Source organism: Paramisgurnus dabryanus, chromosome 8 (assembly GCF_030506205.2).
Source record: "Paramisgurnus dabryanus chromosome 8, PD_genome_1.1, whole genome shotgun sequence".
NCBI lineage: Eukaryota > Metazoa > Chordata > Actinopteri > Cypriniformes > Cobitidae > Paramisgurnus > Paramisgurnus dabryanus.
Window position 1 is genome coordinate 40154628 of NC_133344.1, and position 17759 is coordinate 40172386.

The window sequence follows — 17759 nt, forward strand, 5'->3', positions numbered from 1 at the left end:
GAGTTTCTTACCCAATGCTTTGAAGGTTTGTAAAAAGTAAATCAAAGACTGTTTAGAGTTTGTCCTACTATGATGACTCTGTTCTGTAAACAGTTCATTAAATAATTCCCTTTTGTATTGTTGCATGGTTTGAGCTCCTGAGCCTGACAGATCAAAATAGATTAAGTTCTCTGTTGAAGGCGGCAGGGCAAATAACTAGTGTAAATAGAATATAAGAATTATGTTTTTAAGAAGGTCTAGGTTATTCTTAGCATTGCAGATCATCCACTACATACTGAGTTTCAGGTATTGACATCAGGTCGTCGCTTTAAACTTCCTGAATGCAGGACAAAAATAACTCATTTATGACTGTCGCCCGGCCGTTGAACTATTAATTTGCTCCAAGGAGGTATTTGTTATGTAAATAATGTTTATAATTTTAATTTGTATGTGAAATTGTATTGAGGTATTGTATGATCATACTGAAGTTACTGATGTTATATGGATGTGGCTTGTGTTATTCTAGCAACCTGATGCAATCTTAGTTTCCCTAAAATGGATAATAAAGTTGAGTCAGAGTCTGAAATAATAAAACTTTTTAAATTGAACACTAAAATTGCCATAAGCAAATCCATTAATGAGTGAGTCACAGCATTATTTTTTCAACCAATTCTTTTTATATAGTAAAGAAACCAATGCTGTGATGGGGTGCTTGAAAACACAATAGAGTCCTGATGTGAATTTGTGTGAAACACAGAGAAACAGAGAAAACTTTAACACTGTGTCTAAAATCTGGTATACAGTAAGGGGTGTTATTTTGAAATATTGACTCTTAAATTAAATTTCCATATAAAAATTAAGATATCACATCTTGACTTTTGTGTGCATTTGTTATCATTTTGTTGATATTTTTTGACACAATCCCTTATTGAATTTATGATTCGGCATATGACAAAAGAAACAAATAAGAAATAAATTGGAAATAAGCCAACTGACTGCATTTGACACAGAAAGTTTACATGTTATCACTTAATGACGAAAAAAAGGTTGTTGACAAACATATTTAGTCTCGTCTCATCTGACGAAATGAACACTATTATAAATAAAGTAAAAGTAAAAATTAAGTAAGTAAAATTGTTGGTAAAGGCCAGGTAATATTGGCAGACTATATACTACACATATGAGACGTAAGGCCCATCACATTGTGTCTGACCCAGTGCATCCTCTGTTCACAGAATTTAGGAAATTACCATCAGGAAGGAGGTACACAGCTGCATTAGCAACTGAAAATATTTACAAAAAGTCATTCATACCAAGTGCTATAACACTACTGAACTCACAATAGTCCATGTAAGATATCCATATTTATCTTTTTGATATTGGTGTGTGATGAAGGTGTTATCTATTGTTGTTTATAAGTGTTACTGTGTTATTTGTCTGTTGTATTTATTGTCTATTCATTGTGTATGTGTTATAGAAATCCACCTGTGGAGCCAAATAAAAATTTCCATATTGAATTGAATTAAATTAAGCCAACCCATCACAACTCAAAACTTAAAATAGTAGGTTAAACTGACTTTGAACTCAACAGTTAGGGGATGCACACCAAGGCGTTTACATACGATGTATGTACGATAACCTTTTTGTTATCGTAGTTGGCGCTATAATGATGGTTGGGGTTAGGTTTTGGACTGGGGTTGGGATTAGCTTGATGACAGCATGTACTTCAATGACATGGTCACATAATTCGATGGTCAGAATATTTGGCGTAACACCGGTCTTGATATTAAATCCAGGGTACTCTTAGTCTGAGACCGAGTACAAATGTGATCAAGACCTTTAAAAAAGACTAAGTACTACAACACTAAATCCATGTGGAAATAAAACAACAACATACAAACGCAATATCATATTCAGTTGCTGCATATATTTTTTGCATAAGATGTAAGGTGTGCTTGACTTCATGCGGCACTGGGCTGACCATTCGGCGCAAGACATAAAAGTACCGCAAGAGAGCAAATTGAGCGGAAATTGTAGTAACTATGTTTTTGGTATATTGATTACCATTAGCAAAACCATGGTTAACTAATAACAATGTTTTGTTTCGGTTTTTAACTTAATGTTCATAAGGGTTGGTGTCAAAGGCAACACATCCTCATCATCTGACTGCATACACTGAACTGTAAGGTCTGTACCGTGATGGTTCGGGACACGGTACAGGGGTATGCACAAATAAATAACCAGGTGAATAATAACTCCTTGAAGAACCTCGGGCCCTAAATAGTCACACATGAGAACGTACGTCTTATTAATTTGCAACTGCATGTCAACTAACTCTCATTACAGTATTAGTAGACTGTTAGAGGTAGGGTTAGGGAAGTGGTTAGGTTTAGTAGAATAAGTTAACATGTAGTTGCATGCAAAGTTACTTATATTCTGTTGGTCATTACCACAATAAAGTGTTAGTAGACATTAGGCAGACAATCTACTAATGACTATTTAAATTCTATCTGCTAATAAATATTTTAATGACTGGTAGATGACAAGAAGTTGCTTTTAGTTTTTTAAGATATATTTCTCTTGTTAAGACACAGTAAAACTTTAAAAGATGAGTGGAGGTATTACCAATCTGTTTTATGTCGTAGAATAAAATTAATGAAAATATCATCATCTTCAACTAGTAAACCCGTGATCTTAATTTAAAGAGTTTAACAAAAACCCCATTCAAAAAACCCATTGGAACTAGAGAACCGAAAGTGCTAAACTGCTATCTCATTTCCGGTATTAACCTAAACAAATACGTCATCCCAGCAGCTCTCTATGCTAATTATGAAAAAGACAACTGGGTAAGTAAACATAGTAAAAATGATGAGAAAGCAAATTAACTGATTCAAAATGTTCCCAGAGAACACTGGAAATAAACAGGAACAGTGTATGTTAGGAACGATTGACGATGGGCCTTTGAAAATATTTTTATTTTATATGAATTGGTAACCCCGGGTGTGCATTATTTTCAAATAATTTAAAAGACCAGAGTCAATAATTTTGCTTATACCACGGTTACTACAAACATTGCTTTGGTGGTTATTTTAAGACTTTTTGGGGCGGTTTCCCGGACCAGGATTAGCTTAATCCAGAACTAGGCCTTAGTTTAATTAGGAAATATAACTAGTTTTAACAAACATGCCTTACTAAAAACATTGCCTGTGTGAATTTGGAGGTAAAACAAAGGACACTGATGTATTTTAAGATATGTCAGTGCAAGTTATTTTCAGTTTGGACAGCTCTTAAAAGTGTTTAAGTCTAGGACTAGTCTAATCCCTGTCCGGGAAACCGCCCCTTTAAGACCAAAACAGAAAAAATGGCTGGCGGCACACTGAATCTAAAAAAGACTGAAAACGTCTAGAAAGTATGAAATGTATTGAATGAATTGCATGGTGCAATAAAGTGCAAAGTGTGAAATAAAAAGAGAGGAACACGAGCAAACGTTTCAGCGTATTGCTATCCTCAGTGCTCCTCAGGTTTTGATCTATATTTTTTTTTGGTTCCACGCACTTAGGAATGAATAGTAAATTTCTCTTCAACTGAAAGCGCAACTATTTTCGCTGAAGACATCTTAAGACAATTTATTTAGATATTAGTTTTACAGAAAAATAATCAACACCCGTGGAACATTTCTCAACCAATCAGAATAAAGCATTCAACAGGCCCATGGTATAAAATGTAACAGCCAATCTGAGATTAAACCCAACACAAACATAAGTTATTGACAGACACAAGCTCCTTGTTTCATAGACCATCTAATCTCCAAGTACATAGCAATTAAATACAGTACGCTTCTAGAAATGCATGAACATGCTGAAAAGCACTGACTATATAATTAAAAAACACACAAAATATCCTATGTACTAGACCATCTGAACTTTTAGATGTGGCACTGTCAAGCTACCCTTTAGGTAGTTCTGCTTTATGAATGCTATATTCTTTGTTAACTTTCAGATAACTTTTAGTTTAAATCAACCATTGTTTCACAACTTCCCCAAATTGACATGGCATACCTGTATTGACTATCGGATGGATACGCATGCGCTTTTCATCAATGTTAAAGGTGCCGTAGAATGTAAAACTGTATTTAGCTAGACATAGATAAATAATACGAGCTCTGTAAATGGTAATGACATATCATAAGCCTCCTCCTTCTTACTGTATGTAAACCTTATGCATGCGAGGCCAATCTTAACATAACACAGACTGTGACGTTACAGTGGAGATGTACACCCCCAAAATGAAATTACACATGAAATTATTAACAATGTTGTTACAATGCTAAAAACAAAGTTGTTACTGCTGAATTAGCGCTATGGGCTAGTTATGCTATATGCTAACGTTTAGCGTTTTGAAGTTACAGTTACGTTTTGCAGGTCCATACTGAAAAAAACACAAACGTACCACTCAAAAAAGTCCATTAATAATCTCCAAAACAATTATTTATTCCTCAAAATCTGTATATTTGTCTGATAGAGACTCAAAAATAAGAGCTACTGAAGGAGCTGCTCTGAGAAACAGCCAATCAGAGCAGAGCTCAACATTATTATTCATGACCCTTTCAAATAAGGTAATAATAGACCATTTCATTCTAGAGACAAATCCAAGGGTTATAAACGGACATGTAAAACCCCTTTCTAGATAATTTTTGTACTTAATAAAGCCACATACCTTCTATGTAAATATCAGAGAACAATTAAGCAGATTATTTCAATGCATTCTTTGGCACCTTTAACACGTGTGTCATTAATAGTGATTCACTTCTGTGATATAGTTCAATTGCATTCATTTCAGCAGTGAACCGTACCCCAGACCACCATTTTTAGCGGGACTCGGTGCGCAGTCGTTTGGAAAACAGTGTTCACATCAATCTAAACGAACCAAACTCTGCCGTCAATCAGACCCGGGTGCGCACCAACAGTGCTAGTGTGAAACCCCCCTTTAAGTACATGGACTGTCATTGTGACCACAACAAATTATTTTTGCACCTTGTTTGTACTTTAAAGGGCACGTGAATACAACCACCTAAAAAAATCCCCATTTAAAGTTTTAACCCCATTAAACCAAAGCAGTCTCATTAGACATGCCATTTTGATTCTCTTATCAATGTGAGGTCACATTGATAAAGCTCCGCCCACTGACAGTCCTGCATTACCATAGTTTCCACCCTCAGCGAGTTGTACTCTGTCCACTAGACACTATTGTCTCAGACTGTATTAATCAGATCTATTTGAACTGAAAGCGTTCACTGTCTCTTTGAAAGGAAGTCAGGAATTGTAGCTAATTTGCATTTAAAGGTACAGACATTAAAACAGCGCATTTTTACTCCCACCCAAATAGGGGGATTTTGGACATGCTATAAGAAATGATTTTTGTGGTATTTTGAGTTGAAACTTTACAGACACATTCTGGACACACCTGAGACTTATATTAAATCTTGTAAAAAGGCCATAATTGGTGCCCTTTAACACCTCAAAGTTCCAATGTACCGTGGGAGGAACACTGCATTATTTGACAGAAAACTTCTCAAATAAAACAACTCAAAAACAAAAAGCTAAACATATCTTTTGAAAACTGAGATTCTTGTGATTCGAATGATGTAAACCCTTTTAGGAAACAAACAACATAGCAGATAAAATTTTTATATTTTTTAAGTGGTTGTTTAGCCTTTTTCAAGAATGCTAAAGGGTCAAGAATTAAAATTGGTAAAACTTATTTTAACTTAACAACGCAGCTTGTGTGGGCATCTCAGGATGAGAGTGGTTAGTTGTTGCTCAGGAACAAGTAAATATACCCATATAAACACAGTGATAGTGGTTATGCTCATATTTTTACTTACATCTTCAAATTCAATTAAAAAATAACATATACTGCATACACACATGCTTGCATATGGTTTATTATAAAATGTAACATTTTCTTTTAGTTTACTTTTTACTTTAATTTTCCCTGCGCCTCTTAAGTCAATTCAAACTGATTATAAGGTGAACCCGCAGATGCATCTTAACATACTCAACACATTTAACAAATCAAAAATAGCAAAAACACAACAGCATCATAACATCATCAGATCACTGTAGATATATTGCAATTTAACTGATATCAGAACGCAAGTAAACAAATGTGAGAACACTAAGAGCGAAACACAAGGCAATAGTTCAAATAAAGTATTAAAAAAGATAAAATACATACACAGCTCACTCGAGTACAGTCTGTTCGCACCCTCCTGCCTTTATTTTTCTTCCGAAATGTGATTTTACTTCTAAAACTCATAATTACGCACAAGTCGGAGTGCACACGGTCCCTCAACTTTAGGAAGAGATCTTTTCTGAGCGCAAGTGAAACCTGTCCGGCTTCAGCACGTGGTTAAGGGGAAGTAGACCTACAGTGACGTGTGACCACCAAAGATAGACGCAGAGAGAAAACAAAAAACAGAGACAGAACAAGGTAGAAAAAAGGAAGGATACTGACACCTTTCGTCAAAAACAAACTTTAAATAATATACATAAAGAGGTGCACATATTAATGCAAACACAGCCATTTAGGTCTGCTTATATTGTTTTCTACTGTTTATATCCCACAAATTCACTATATTAAGACTATATTAAAATAATAATAATTGTCAGGTCAAATTAATAGCTTAAATTTGGCCTCATTCAAATAATCAGAAAGTAACCGTGCCTGATTAATAAAAGCCATAAGCTGCGTCCCAATTCGCCTACTAATGTTTTGTTGGGATAGCACATACTGTTGAGTCTAAAACAACACTTTTAAAAATTCACACATCATAATGCAACTCATCTTTGCATTTAAGCATTTCTTTCTTTATTATTTTTCATGTAATGTTTACTTTTAGTTTAAATTATTGATTTAGTCAACTGGCGGCCCGTGGGCCAATTGCGGCCCTCCAATCATCTGAATCTGGCCCGCCGGTCATCTTTGTCTGATTTAAAATTAGTGTGGTTACTTTAACGCCATAATTTCCACTGTATATGACAAATGACGGCCGAAAAAACGTAAGAAGAGTCGGAAAGGGGCTGCTTGGAACCATCTGCAAGTGCATAATTTTCGGATCCAGTTTTAGCTTGGAGTGCATTTAAAAAATTTTACGTGTTTGACTACACCGCATGTGACTCGCTGAAGTGATGTATTTTAGTGTGTTCCAATCAAAATACTGTGTGCAGTATTTTTACTATATTATTTTATTTTTTATAGTAAAAATACTAGTATTTTTTATTAAAACATTTATTTAATGTAAATTAAAAATTATTGATAACTGATAAGTAAATTATGAATATAAAAATATTTGTAGATTGACGGCTCTTGAGCTGGAATGAGCTCCCATGTTCACATGGATTTGCGATTAAACTGAACTTTTATATGACAGCCACTAGGAGGCGAACTCTGACAGTTGTGTCTGAATGTAGCGTTTATATATCTTAGCCTATATATATCTTTAAAATATTATCAACTTATTAACACAGTGTAAGAGTTGGTTTCCTCATGCTAAACATAGGCAAAGTGTCAAAAAAGCAGCTGGACGTGTAAAAGAGTATTTCTGTGCTAAATGCACTTTCGCCAGGGTTCCCACAAGTTTCTAAAGGTTTTTTTTTTAATACGGGTCCAGCTGACGTATCATGGGTAGACGTTATGTATCATTTCTTTTTATGGGCACTTCCCCCAGAAAAGCACACCCACATGTCAATCAGCGGGAGAGCCAGGACCAAGGATGCTAGAAGTCACACTTCACAGGACAGCTTTGTTTTATATCAAGACTCAACAATGGCACAAAAGTAGAAGTGTGTTTTGGATGTAAAGAGAAGAAAGCTCCTTCATTAAGAGAAGATTTTATAAAAGTTAAACAGTTATAAACAAAAGAAGTTGTTAGGGGAAGTTAACCTGAGAGTTGCTGGTTAGAGTCTCACAGCTGGTGGGTTGTGACTGTGGTTCCCTCGAGCAAGGCACCTTACCCTAATTGCTCACCGGGCGTGTGTTCACGACTTGCAGTGTGTCTGTTCACTACTCACTGCGGTGGGTTAAATGCAGAGGTCACATTTCGAGTATGCATTGCATACTTGACAAGCTTGTCACTTTCACTTTCAGAAGTTTAAAAGCTCTGTATTACAGTTAGTACTATACAAAAATACATGTGTTGATTATTTACACTTGCACTTTTTTGTGCAATGTTAACATTTGGCTCTTAAACCGCAACTGTTTTTAAAAATATATGAGTTTTTAGTAAATAAAAGGCAAAATACTGGATACAAGAAGTGTGCATCTTCTTAGAAAATGTACGTTTTTTAATATATGACCTATTACAAAAAGTAAGTTATAAGATATGTAATAATAATAATACATATAATAGATAAAAAATAAATGGTTAAAATGGGGTAAAAGTTTGGCAAGCATCATTTACATTGTTAAAATCTGGCCCTGGAAGAAGAGTAGTTGCAGTAGACCATCCAGGACCTTTATAGATACTCAGTTTAACACACTATGATTTGGGACAAACAGTATGAATTATTATTTCAAATACTGTTTAAGATGGATAGTATGCAGATTGGGACACAGGGTTGGTTCTTCAGTTTTTTGAGTTTCAAAGTGTTCACAGTAGGGAGCTATAAAAAGAAAAACAAGTAGGCAAAGATTCAATGAGCATGAGCTTATACGTTGCCATCCACTAGCATTGGCACCCTTGGTAAATATGAGCAAAGACAGCTGTGGATAAATGTCTTTAATGGTTAACCTTTTGCTCAAAATATTAACAAAAGAATTGCACAGTTTAAAAAAAATATATCTTTGTTAAAAATATGTGTGGCATCATTATTGGCACCCTTTAAGTCAATACTTTATGCTGCCTTTCTTTGCCAAGATAACAGCTCTTCGAGTCTTCTGAAGAATACATGGCAAGGGATCTGAGACTATTACTCCAAACGAAATCTCTACAGATCCTTCAGATTTTGAGGTCCAGGCTAGTAGACCCTGCTCTTTAGTTCATCCCACAGGTTTCCTATGGGAAAAAGGACTGGGATGGCCAAGGAAAGACCTTGATTTTGTGGTCAGTAAACCATCTTTGTGTTGATTTTGATGAATGTTTTGGATCATTGTCTTTTTGGCAGAAGCAATCAGGAATTTATTTAAGACCCAACTAAGTTCTGCAGTTCCCCAGCTGTGATTTTCCGGCCACTTGAACCTTCCTTCTGACAGTGCATTGGGACAAGATAGACACACCTCCTCTTGCAAGCTGATTCATAACACTTCCAGTTGACCGGAATTACTTAATTATTGGAAATTGAAAAGAAATTGCCATTTTCAGTCTTTTTGCTATTTCTTATATCCACTTGTTGTGCCTATTTTAAGAAGCCCAACAACCTTTTGCCTTACATCATAACTATGGTCTATGGTCTTACCCATTGTGATGAATGAGTAAGGGAGTTTGGCCTATATGTGACCCCATCTGTATACCCCTGTGAAACAGGAAGTCATGGTTGTCACCAAGGTGTACTAAAAACTGGGGTACAAATAATTGTACCAAAATTCTCTTTGATAAAAATGTGTTGTGTTTGCAATTGTTTTTTTTCAATGAGAACACATTTTTTATATATTTGAGCAAAAGATCAAAAGGTTAAACAATAAATACATTTATTTCACAGCCTTCTTTGTTCATATTTTCCAAGATGGCACTTCCTTAAAGTCACCATGAAATCAAAATTATATTTGTTTCTTTTTTGTATAAATACGGCATAAGGATATATATATATAAACTTGTATGGTCTAAAAACACTGACAAAGTTTGCATTCAGAAGCATTTATAAGCCAACAATTCAACAATTTTTATGACATCATCCAACACTTCAGCTTCTCTTTTCAATTTCCTGTCCAACCAAATGCTCTCTATCTGAAGCACCCTGCCTCCCCCCTACATTAAGCAGAATCTTAACCTAAAATCAGACGCACCTGAAATTAACACTTGTTAATGCATCTACCCCTTCTTATATGGCACAAAGTGCACTATGTAGGGGATAAGAAAAGATTCAAACAGTGTAAATATGCTTTCCATTGGGGTAAATTACGATGTTATGTTTTAGGTAACAAGACAGTGATTAAAATAATATACGGTTGGATTTGGTGACTTACGCACCCAACTCAGAAATCGATAAAAACATAAGGTGAAGAAATTTACTTTTATGTCTCCAATACACTCTTTGTTTAATATCTTAACTAAGAACACATCCAAACTTTTCATAAATTCACAGGAGATCTTCTTAAAAAGACCAAAAGCACAGATTACTCATCCCTGTATAAATACTGTATGTAAACAGCCGTGTTACAATTAACCCTGCAGTAGTTTGTGCCCCGTTGACCCCTACTTTGTACAATATAAAGAATAAGCCATATCATCTTAATTATAGTAACTTAAATAGAGCATCAGAACAGATCTCAGACCAGTCTCTCCTTCACAACAGAACAAATGCACAGATGCTGCTTGGCTTTTCCCAAAGATCCCAGCATTCTTCCGTGACTCCCATTCCCCCAGGGTGTGACTGCTGAAATAATTTTCCCTGTCCCTCAGCTGGAGCGGAAACCAGGCTACAATGCTGGATCACAAATCTCTTGTCTCCATACCAAATATTTTAAACAACATGTGTGCACCACACACATGCACACAAACACAGTCAGGCATACATAGTTTAAGGGGACAATTCTATAGATGCAATGCATTTTATACTGTACCAACTGTATATTTCATTCCCCTAACCTACCCCAGTCCCTAACCCCAACTTTAATGTATGAAAAAGTACCATTTAGTATGTTTTTAATCATCCCACTCACACGGCATGCATGCACACACAAACATACTGTAAGCATATTTCATGTTCTCATATTATCTCTTACTGCCCATTTCATCTGATTAATACACAAATACCTCAAACTAATTAAAAACATATGATATCATCTTTTCAATATGAAGACATATCAAAGACTTTTGCATCAGTTTGTGCAAATTCGACAGAAATACAAACAAGTACTAACTCAGTTGAGGTGTGATATGCATTCTTAAAGTAATATAACTTTTGATTTTCAACTGGGAAATGTTAAACTGGTGAGAAAGAGCCATGCGTTTACATTGAGCTCCCTGGGGATATCTCAAGGACGAAGTTCGGGGATGTTTTTGCAAGCAAGCAAGCACCTTAGCAACTGCAACTACCCAAAACACCCTAAAGTTGTGGCGGCTAGTTCTGCAAAAGCAAGCATGACTTTCTTTAGCCAGATTGTTTTAAAAACGTTGAGGTATTTAACACAACCACAGAAAAAAGACCCATGAGCGTGTTTGTGCAATTAATATGTTTTACAATTCTGTACGGCGATCTGATCAAAGTGTAAGAAGATCTGGTTACCATGATGGAAATAGTGTGTGGTTTACTGATGACTGGCTCCTCTTCCAGTGGTGTGATTTCCAAAAAAAGTCTTTCTTGCGGGTGTGAACAGTTGCTGGGGTTGTTTCTTCTCAGTATGGTGCGCAGAGCCTGTAGTAGAAACAAACTGGACGTGCAGCCCATGCCTGAAAATGAATGATGCCCAAACCAGCTCAGGGCCCCATGGATTTCCACCTGAAGCTCAAATCCAGAAAACGGCAGCAAAAAACGGCTAACGTCCTCCACATGGGTTCATAAGGCCGCACAATCCTTCTCTGCTGCCATGTCGTCTCCCGGCGTGTTTAGGTCTATGTGCTCAGATCTGCCTTTGCATATCCGCTTACGTCCTGTGCATGTATCTTCCTAAAGTACACACACTCGGTCTCTCTTTCCGAAGTAGCGCAGAGCAGAAAACACTAACAACATTGTCTCACACAAATCAGCCTTCGCTGCAGCTGTGCACAGCTGGATGCACCAATCAGCACCCACCCTCCACATCAGCTGACCAGAACAAAGAGCCAAAACCATGCTGGCAGCATCGACGCTCCCACAGTCTGCTCCCGAACTCTGTTAGACACATACCCAAGTCTCCTTTTTCTGTCTAGTGTTCTGTCAAGATGTATAACATGAAAATGGTGAGACATTGGTGGTCATATTTTATGCTGCATACACGTTTGCAACATAAAGATTATTTTCTGACTGATTTTGTACAGTTAAGTCATATTATAAAAAAGATCATTTACATGCTTTAAACTACAGCCATTGGAATATAATCTAATATAAACTAATATTCTTCTGTAAAAAGCATTGGGTCAAAAAGGGATGAACCAGAAATTAACCCAGAAAATATTTATATCTGACCCAACAATGGGTTGAAACAACCCAGCATCAGCATAGGTTAAATTACAACCGGACCAGTTGAGTCCATCCCATTTAGAACCCAGCATTTATTTGATTGCACATTCATGTGCATCGTACTGTACCATTTTTTAATAAAACAAAATGTAATTTCTTTTTATAGCCTTTAGTGACTCTTATAAACTTCAATATAAAAAAGAGAAGACTGAAAGGAGCAGAAGAAAATGTAAAAATTGCATGTGATGCCTGCTGCATGCGAGTGAGAAACAGGTGAACAGTGGCACCTATTATGCAAAATCCACTTTTACACAACCACTATACGATGAAAAAATCCACCCGCTCCTTGTTTTTTAATCCCCATTACACCAAAGCAGTCTGATTAGACATGCCGTTTTGATTCTCTTATCAATGTGAGGTCACATTGATAAAGCTCCGCCCACTAACAGTTCTCCATTACCATAGTTTCCACCATAGTGAAAACTATGGTAACAATGGTAATGATGCCATAGTTTTGGCATCTTAAATTCACCTAACCTGAATTTCTTTGGACGGTGGGAGGAAACCGGAGTACCAGGAGGAAACCCATGCTGACATATGAACAACATGCAGAAAGACCTCCTGACCCTGATATATTTAAATTCAAATATATGCACAGATTAAAATCTACTCATATTTTATTAATGCAATCAATCGTAAATAATTTAGGTATAATGTAACTGTTACGATCCCTGTCTGTCATCCTGAAGGTTGTCCCTGTTTTCATCCTAACATGGTATACAAATAAAATAAAATATGCCTGGTTATTGTTTTTCACCAGTGTAACCCTTATAAATAACTACTAGCCTAACCCAAATATTGGTAAAGACGAGTACATGGTCTTTTAGAGCAGTGTCAGGTGTGCATTTTTTATTTTATTTTTGTTCTGATCCGTAAAAAAAGTCTTAAAATATGTACATATGTCCATTTTTGTAATGTTTAAAATGTTGGCTGCCTGCAAATGCGTACCGGATATGTGCCATAAAATATTAATTTAATAAGTTTTAATATTAATTAATTTGAATTAGATTTAAAAACTCTGTAAGTTATTAATTGTATAGCATTTGTCTATGAAAAAATATAAAAAATAATAACAACATTTCACAGCATTCAATTATGTTTCCCACAGCTGCTTCAGAGCCATCGAAGATTTCTCAATGTTTGGATTTTGGGACGGAGAAAACTGTTTTGACCAACAGAGCAGTATTTTCATGTAAAAACAGCTGCCTTTCAGATAGTGATATGCGTGGAAAAACAAAGTCCGCGGCCAGCCAAAGACAAGCTCCGCCCATGGGCTCTGTATTGTCCAAACACCTCTCAAATTGCTTGATACAGATGTGAAAAATGCAGAAAATTGAACTCAGTCCAAATGTTTTTATGACCGATGAAAGTTTCGGAGGCAGTGTGTAAATGTGATGGATGTGAGGACGTATTTATTTGTTAATGTGTGAAAATTTTGGACAGAAATACTACATGCAAAATCATGCACATCTGGTAAATTCACATGGACAAGGTACTACCACTGCTCTTCTGATCCATCCACATGAAGAAGTCATGAAAATCTTTCCGTGTCCGCTCTCGATTTTCGTAATGGACACTAAATGCAATAGGTTTGACACTTAATATAAGGCAGAAATACCATTGTGTTTTCTCTTTACTGTTTTACTCCCATTATCCTTGGGTATGTGTCATGCAATTCTATTTTTAGACCAAGGCCGACAAAGATTTAGCCACTTAACATTTCCCAGCTGTGATAGTTGGCTTCACCCCCATTCGGCTCCCTATCTGCTGAGCAACAACTCAAATCCAATCACGATGAAAAGAAATATATCCTCTTAGAGAAGACCAGATGTGCCATAACATGATCTGACAATTACTATACATACTGACATTTTCCCAGGCTGATGAATTTGCAAGCCTAAGCCCTGAATTTGGGCTTATGGGTGAGTCACCATGAAAATGACAATTGTTTTTATTTTATACAATATTATTATAAATGATTTGTTCATGCAGGTCATCATTTGTTTTAAATGAATGTAATGAATTAAAAATTAACTTAATAAAAATGTAAAATTAAAATTATGTCATTATTTACAAGTTTTTTTAAACCTGTATAAATATCTTTGTTCAGCTGAACACATAGGAAGATATTTAAAAAAATAATAATAATTGTAACAAAGCAGATTTGGGGCACCCCTGACTTCCATAGTAAATAAAATAATCCTATGGAAGTGAATGGTGCCCCAGAACATTTTTCATTTTTTTCAACATTTTTTAACTCGATACGTTTTTGCAACTAGCTCACCTAACCGAGACTGGGTTTGGTCAAGATTTTTTACTAACATCTTATAGAGTTCTTTGTTCCCTGGCAGAGTCACATTGAGGGGTCGATCAGACCAAACGCGTTTATGGCAGTTGCAGGGCCTTTTTTGAATGATATTCTATGGGCAGTGAGCATATGTGCAATATTTACGCGCACTGAACGCCTTGCGGTTTTTGCGGTCTATGCGCTTTTAAGGAACTCTGAGAGCGGAAAAGTGCCCGACGTCATTTGCGTCTTTCCATTGTCCTATCGAATGTGGGGAGAGGCGGGCCTTTCATTGTGGTGACAGAAGTTTACAGTTGTCAACTGAACTCTACTCACTCACTCACTCTCTCCTGTGTGTTTGTGCACCTCTCACTCTCAATCAAGGTCAGAGCAGGCGTCCTCTTTTTAAAGTTTCTGCTTATCACAGTTAACAGCAAAAGAGCGCTCATGCTTCAATATTTGATTGACAAGTCAGCTGACTCTGTGGTTGCCAAGCATAATAAAAGGTGCTCTTTATTTAAAGTGACCAAAAAAGAAACAGTGCGGCACGCCTTGTGTTTCAAAGCGTTATAAATGCGTTTGGTGTGATTAGCCCCTTAGTTTGCTTATTTGGTGCTTAGATATTAAAGGGATAGTTCACCCAAAAAGTTAATTCTGTCATCATTTACTCACTCTCATTTTGTTTCAAACCTGTATAAATGTATTTGTTCAGCTGAGCAAAAAGAAATATATTTTGTATGTTTTTAACCAAACCGATCATGAGCCCCATTCACTTCTATAGTATACTTTTATCCAACTATGAAAGTAAAGGGTGCTCATGATCAGTTTAAAACATTCCTCAAAATATCTTCCTTCGTGCTCATCAGAACAAAACGATTTATACAGGTTTGTAACAACATGAGAGTGAGGAAATGATGACAAAATTTTCATTTTTGGGTAAACTATCCCTTTAAGGCATACACGAAGAGCTCAGATGCAAAAGCCTCTAAATGCCACCACCATCAAAAACAAGATAATGATAATAACCGAATGCTAGTGCCACATCATATTATATGCTCATCAAATACTTTTGCTTCAGATCTGCTTAATCCCAGCTTCGGGCCATTCAGAAATACCGGTTTGTTGGCAGAATCCTTTAAACTCCACAATGATTTTTTCAACAAAGTTCATGGAAGACGAATTGGATGAACTACTTTGTGTAAATAGGTGGGGCTAACCTTGTTGCTAAATATATTAGGATATTGAACAAATATTTGAGCTTTTTACCTTTATTCAGAAAGGACAGTGAAATCTGCTGAACCAAAGTGCATAGGTCTCAAATCCAAAACTGGAGCACGGTAACCACCAATCCGTGCCTTTATGGATGACCTCACAGTGACAACGGAGTCAGTGCCTGGAGCCAGATGGATCCTGAAGGGGTGTCATTCAAGTCTGCTTAATCCAGATCCTTAGTGCTGAAGAAGGGCAGGGTGGTGGAGAAGTTACGTTTTACCATATCAGGAACTCAAATCCCAACTCTGTCTGAAAAACCAGTTAAAAGCCTGGGAAAGACTTTCGACAGAAGCCTCAGGGATACAACATCCATCAGAAACACCTGTGAGAAGTTAGAGAGGTGGCTGAAGATTGTCGACAAAACTGGGATCCCTGGAAAATGTAAGGCATGGGTATACCAACATGGGATTCTACCAAGGATACTGTGGCCTCTGCTCCTGTATGAGTTTCCGATTACCACCATCTTAGAACTGGAAAGGAGAGTCAGCCTGACTGGCAGGAAATGAAGGGGAAAGGCAGCAGTAGACCATGCAGAGTCATGGCTGCGCCATGGTGTTCTGGTGGGAGCAGTGGCCAGAGGAAGGGCTGGGCTAGGAACTTTTCAAAGGGATGAATGGCACAGGGAAAGGAGCAGAGGCAGGTGAGGGCTGCGGTAGAGGAGGAAAGGTCCAGTAAAGCAGTGGGAATGGCACGTCAGGGTGCCTGGACTATATGGGAACAGGCTGTGGAGAGGAAGATAACATGGCGGGCAGAGCCCTGGCCTACGACGTCCTCCCCAGCACCGTCCAACAGTTACACCTGGGGTCAGGTCGATACACCAGGATGTTGCCCAAGAGCTTTGGGGGAAGGCCAGTATTGCTTTAGGCATGACCAGGCGCTCAAAACAATTGCAGAGAGCATCCAGGCTACTATCAGCAACTTCAGGAAGTCAAAGCCCTCCAAGCTAACCATCAGCTTCATCAGGGCTGGAGAGAAACCAGAAAGATCTCCCACGGTAACATCAGGGCTTTTGAACACCCCACAGGACTGGCAGCTGAAAGTGGACATGTGCAGACAACTTAAGTTCCCCCAGCATGTCGTCAATACCACCTTGAGACCTGATATTGTCCTGGTATCTGAGGCAACAAAGAACCTGGTCATGTTGGAGCTCACTGTGCCATGGGAAGATCGAATAGAGGAAGCTTTTGAGCGGAAGAGGGCGAAATATGAAGGCCTCATCAACGACTACCATAACCAAGGCTGGAAGGCAAGGTGCTTACATGTGGAGGTGAGGTGCAGAGGCTTTGCAGGGCAGTCCCTCTACACTGCACTTGGCATCAAGGGTGAAATAAGAAGAAGGGCTATCTGCAATAGCACAAAGGCTTTGAGGTGCCTCTGGATCAAAAGAGCAGATCCGAGGACAAATGCTTGATCAACCTCAGCTGGGTCACCTGAATAAGGGTGTCTGATGTTTCAAAAGACCCGAAACACCCAAAGAGATCAGGAACATCACTGATGATGTGCCCTAGCTTAGCATCAGATGATGTATCATTACAACAACAAAAAAAGAGTAACTAAAGACTTTTTTTAGAAGTGCAGATTTTTGTATGGTTCAATACCGATAAAAAATGACTTAAGTGACATTTGTGAAAAAAGGCATTTTAATGACTGACTAATAACCTTTTCATTACCATTAAAGTGAAATTACTGAAGCTAAACATAAGAGCCTGTTAAAAACAAAATTTTAATTTACAAGAAAGCAGTCAGACGCACTTGAACGGTTTTGCATCTGAACTCTTTAAAGGGGACGTTTCACAAGACTTTTTAAGTTGTCAAATTAATCTCTGGTGTCACCAGATTACGTA

At 37.2% G+C, this 17759-nt stretch overlaps 1 protein-coding gene across 10 annotated transcripts in view; it reads right to left on the reverse strand.

Annotated features, from left to right (window-relative positions):
• The window catches only part of dock10 (dedicator of cytokinesis 10), a 117988-nt gene that overhangs the window by 80270 nt on the left and 19959 nt on the right, over positions 1–17759 (reverse strand). For 2 of the 10 annotated variants that reach the window (XM_065281803.2, XM_065281802.2), the window contains exon 1: positions 11424–11885. The exons of 3 other annotated variants lie outside the window; for them this stretch is intronic. In XM_065281803.2, coding sequence (XP_065137875.1) covers positions 11424–11585 — 162 coding nt within the window. In that variant the 5' untranslated portion in view covers positions 11586–11885. Of the gene's footprint in view, positions 1–6216; positions 6347–11423; positions 11888–17759 lie in introns of those variants that run through there. 5 more of the 10 variants (XM_065281811.1, XM_065281808.1, XM_065281810.2 and 2 more) reach the window with 4 other exon arrangements.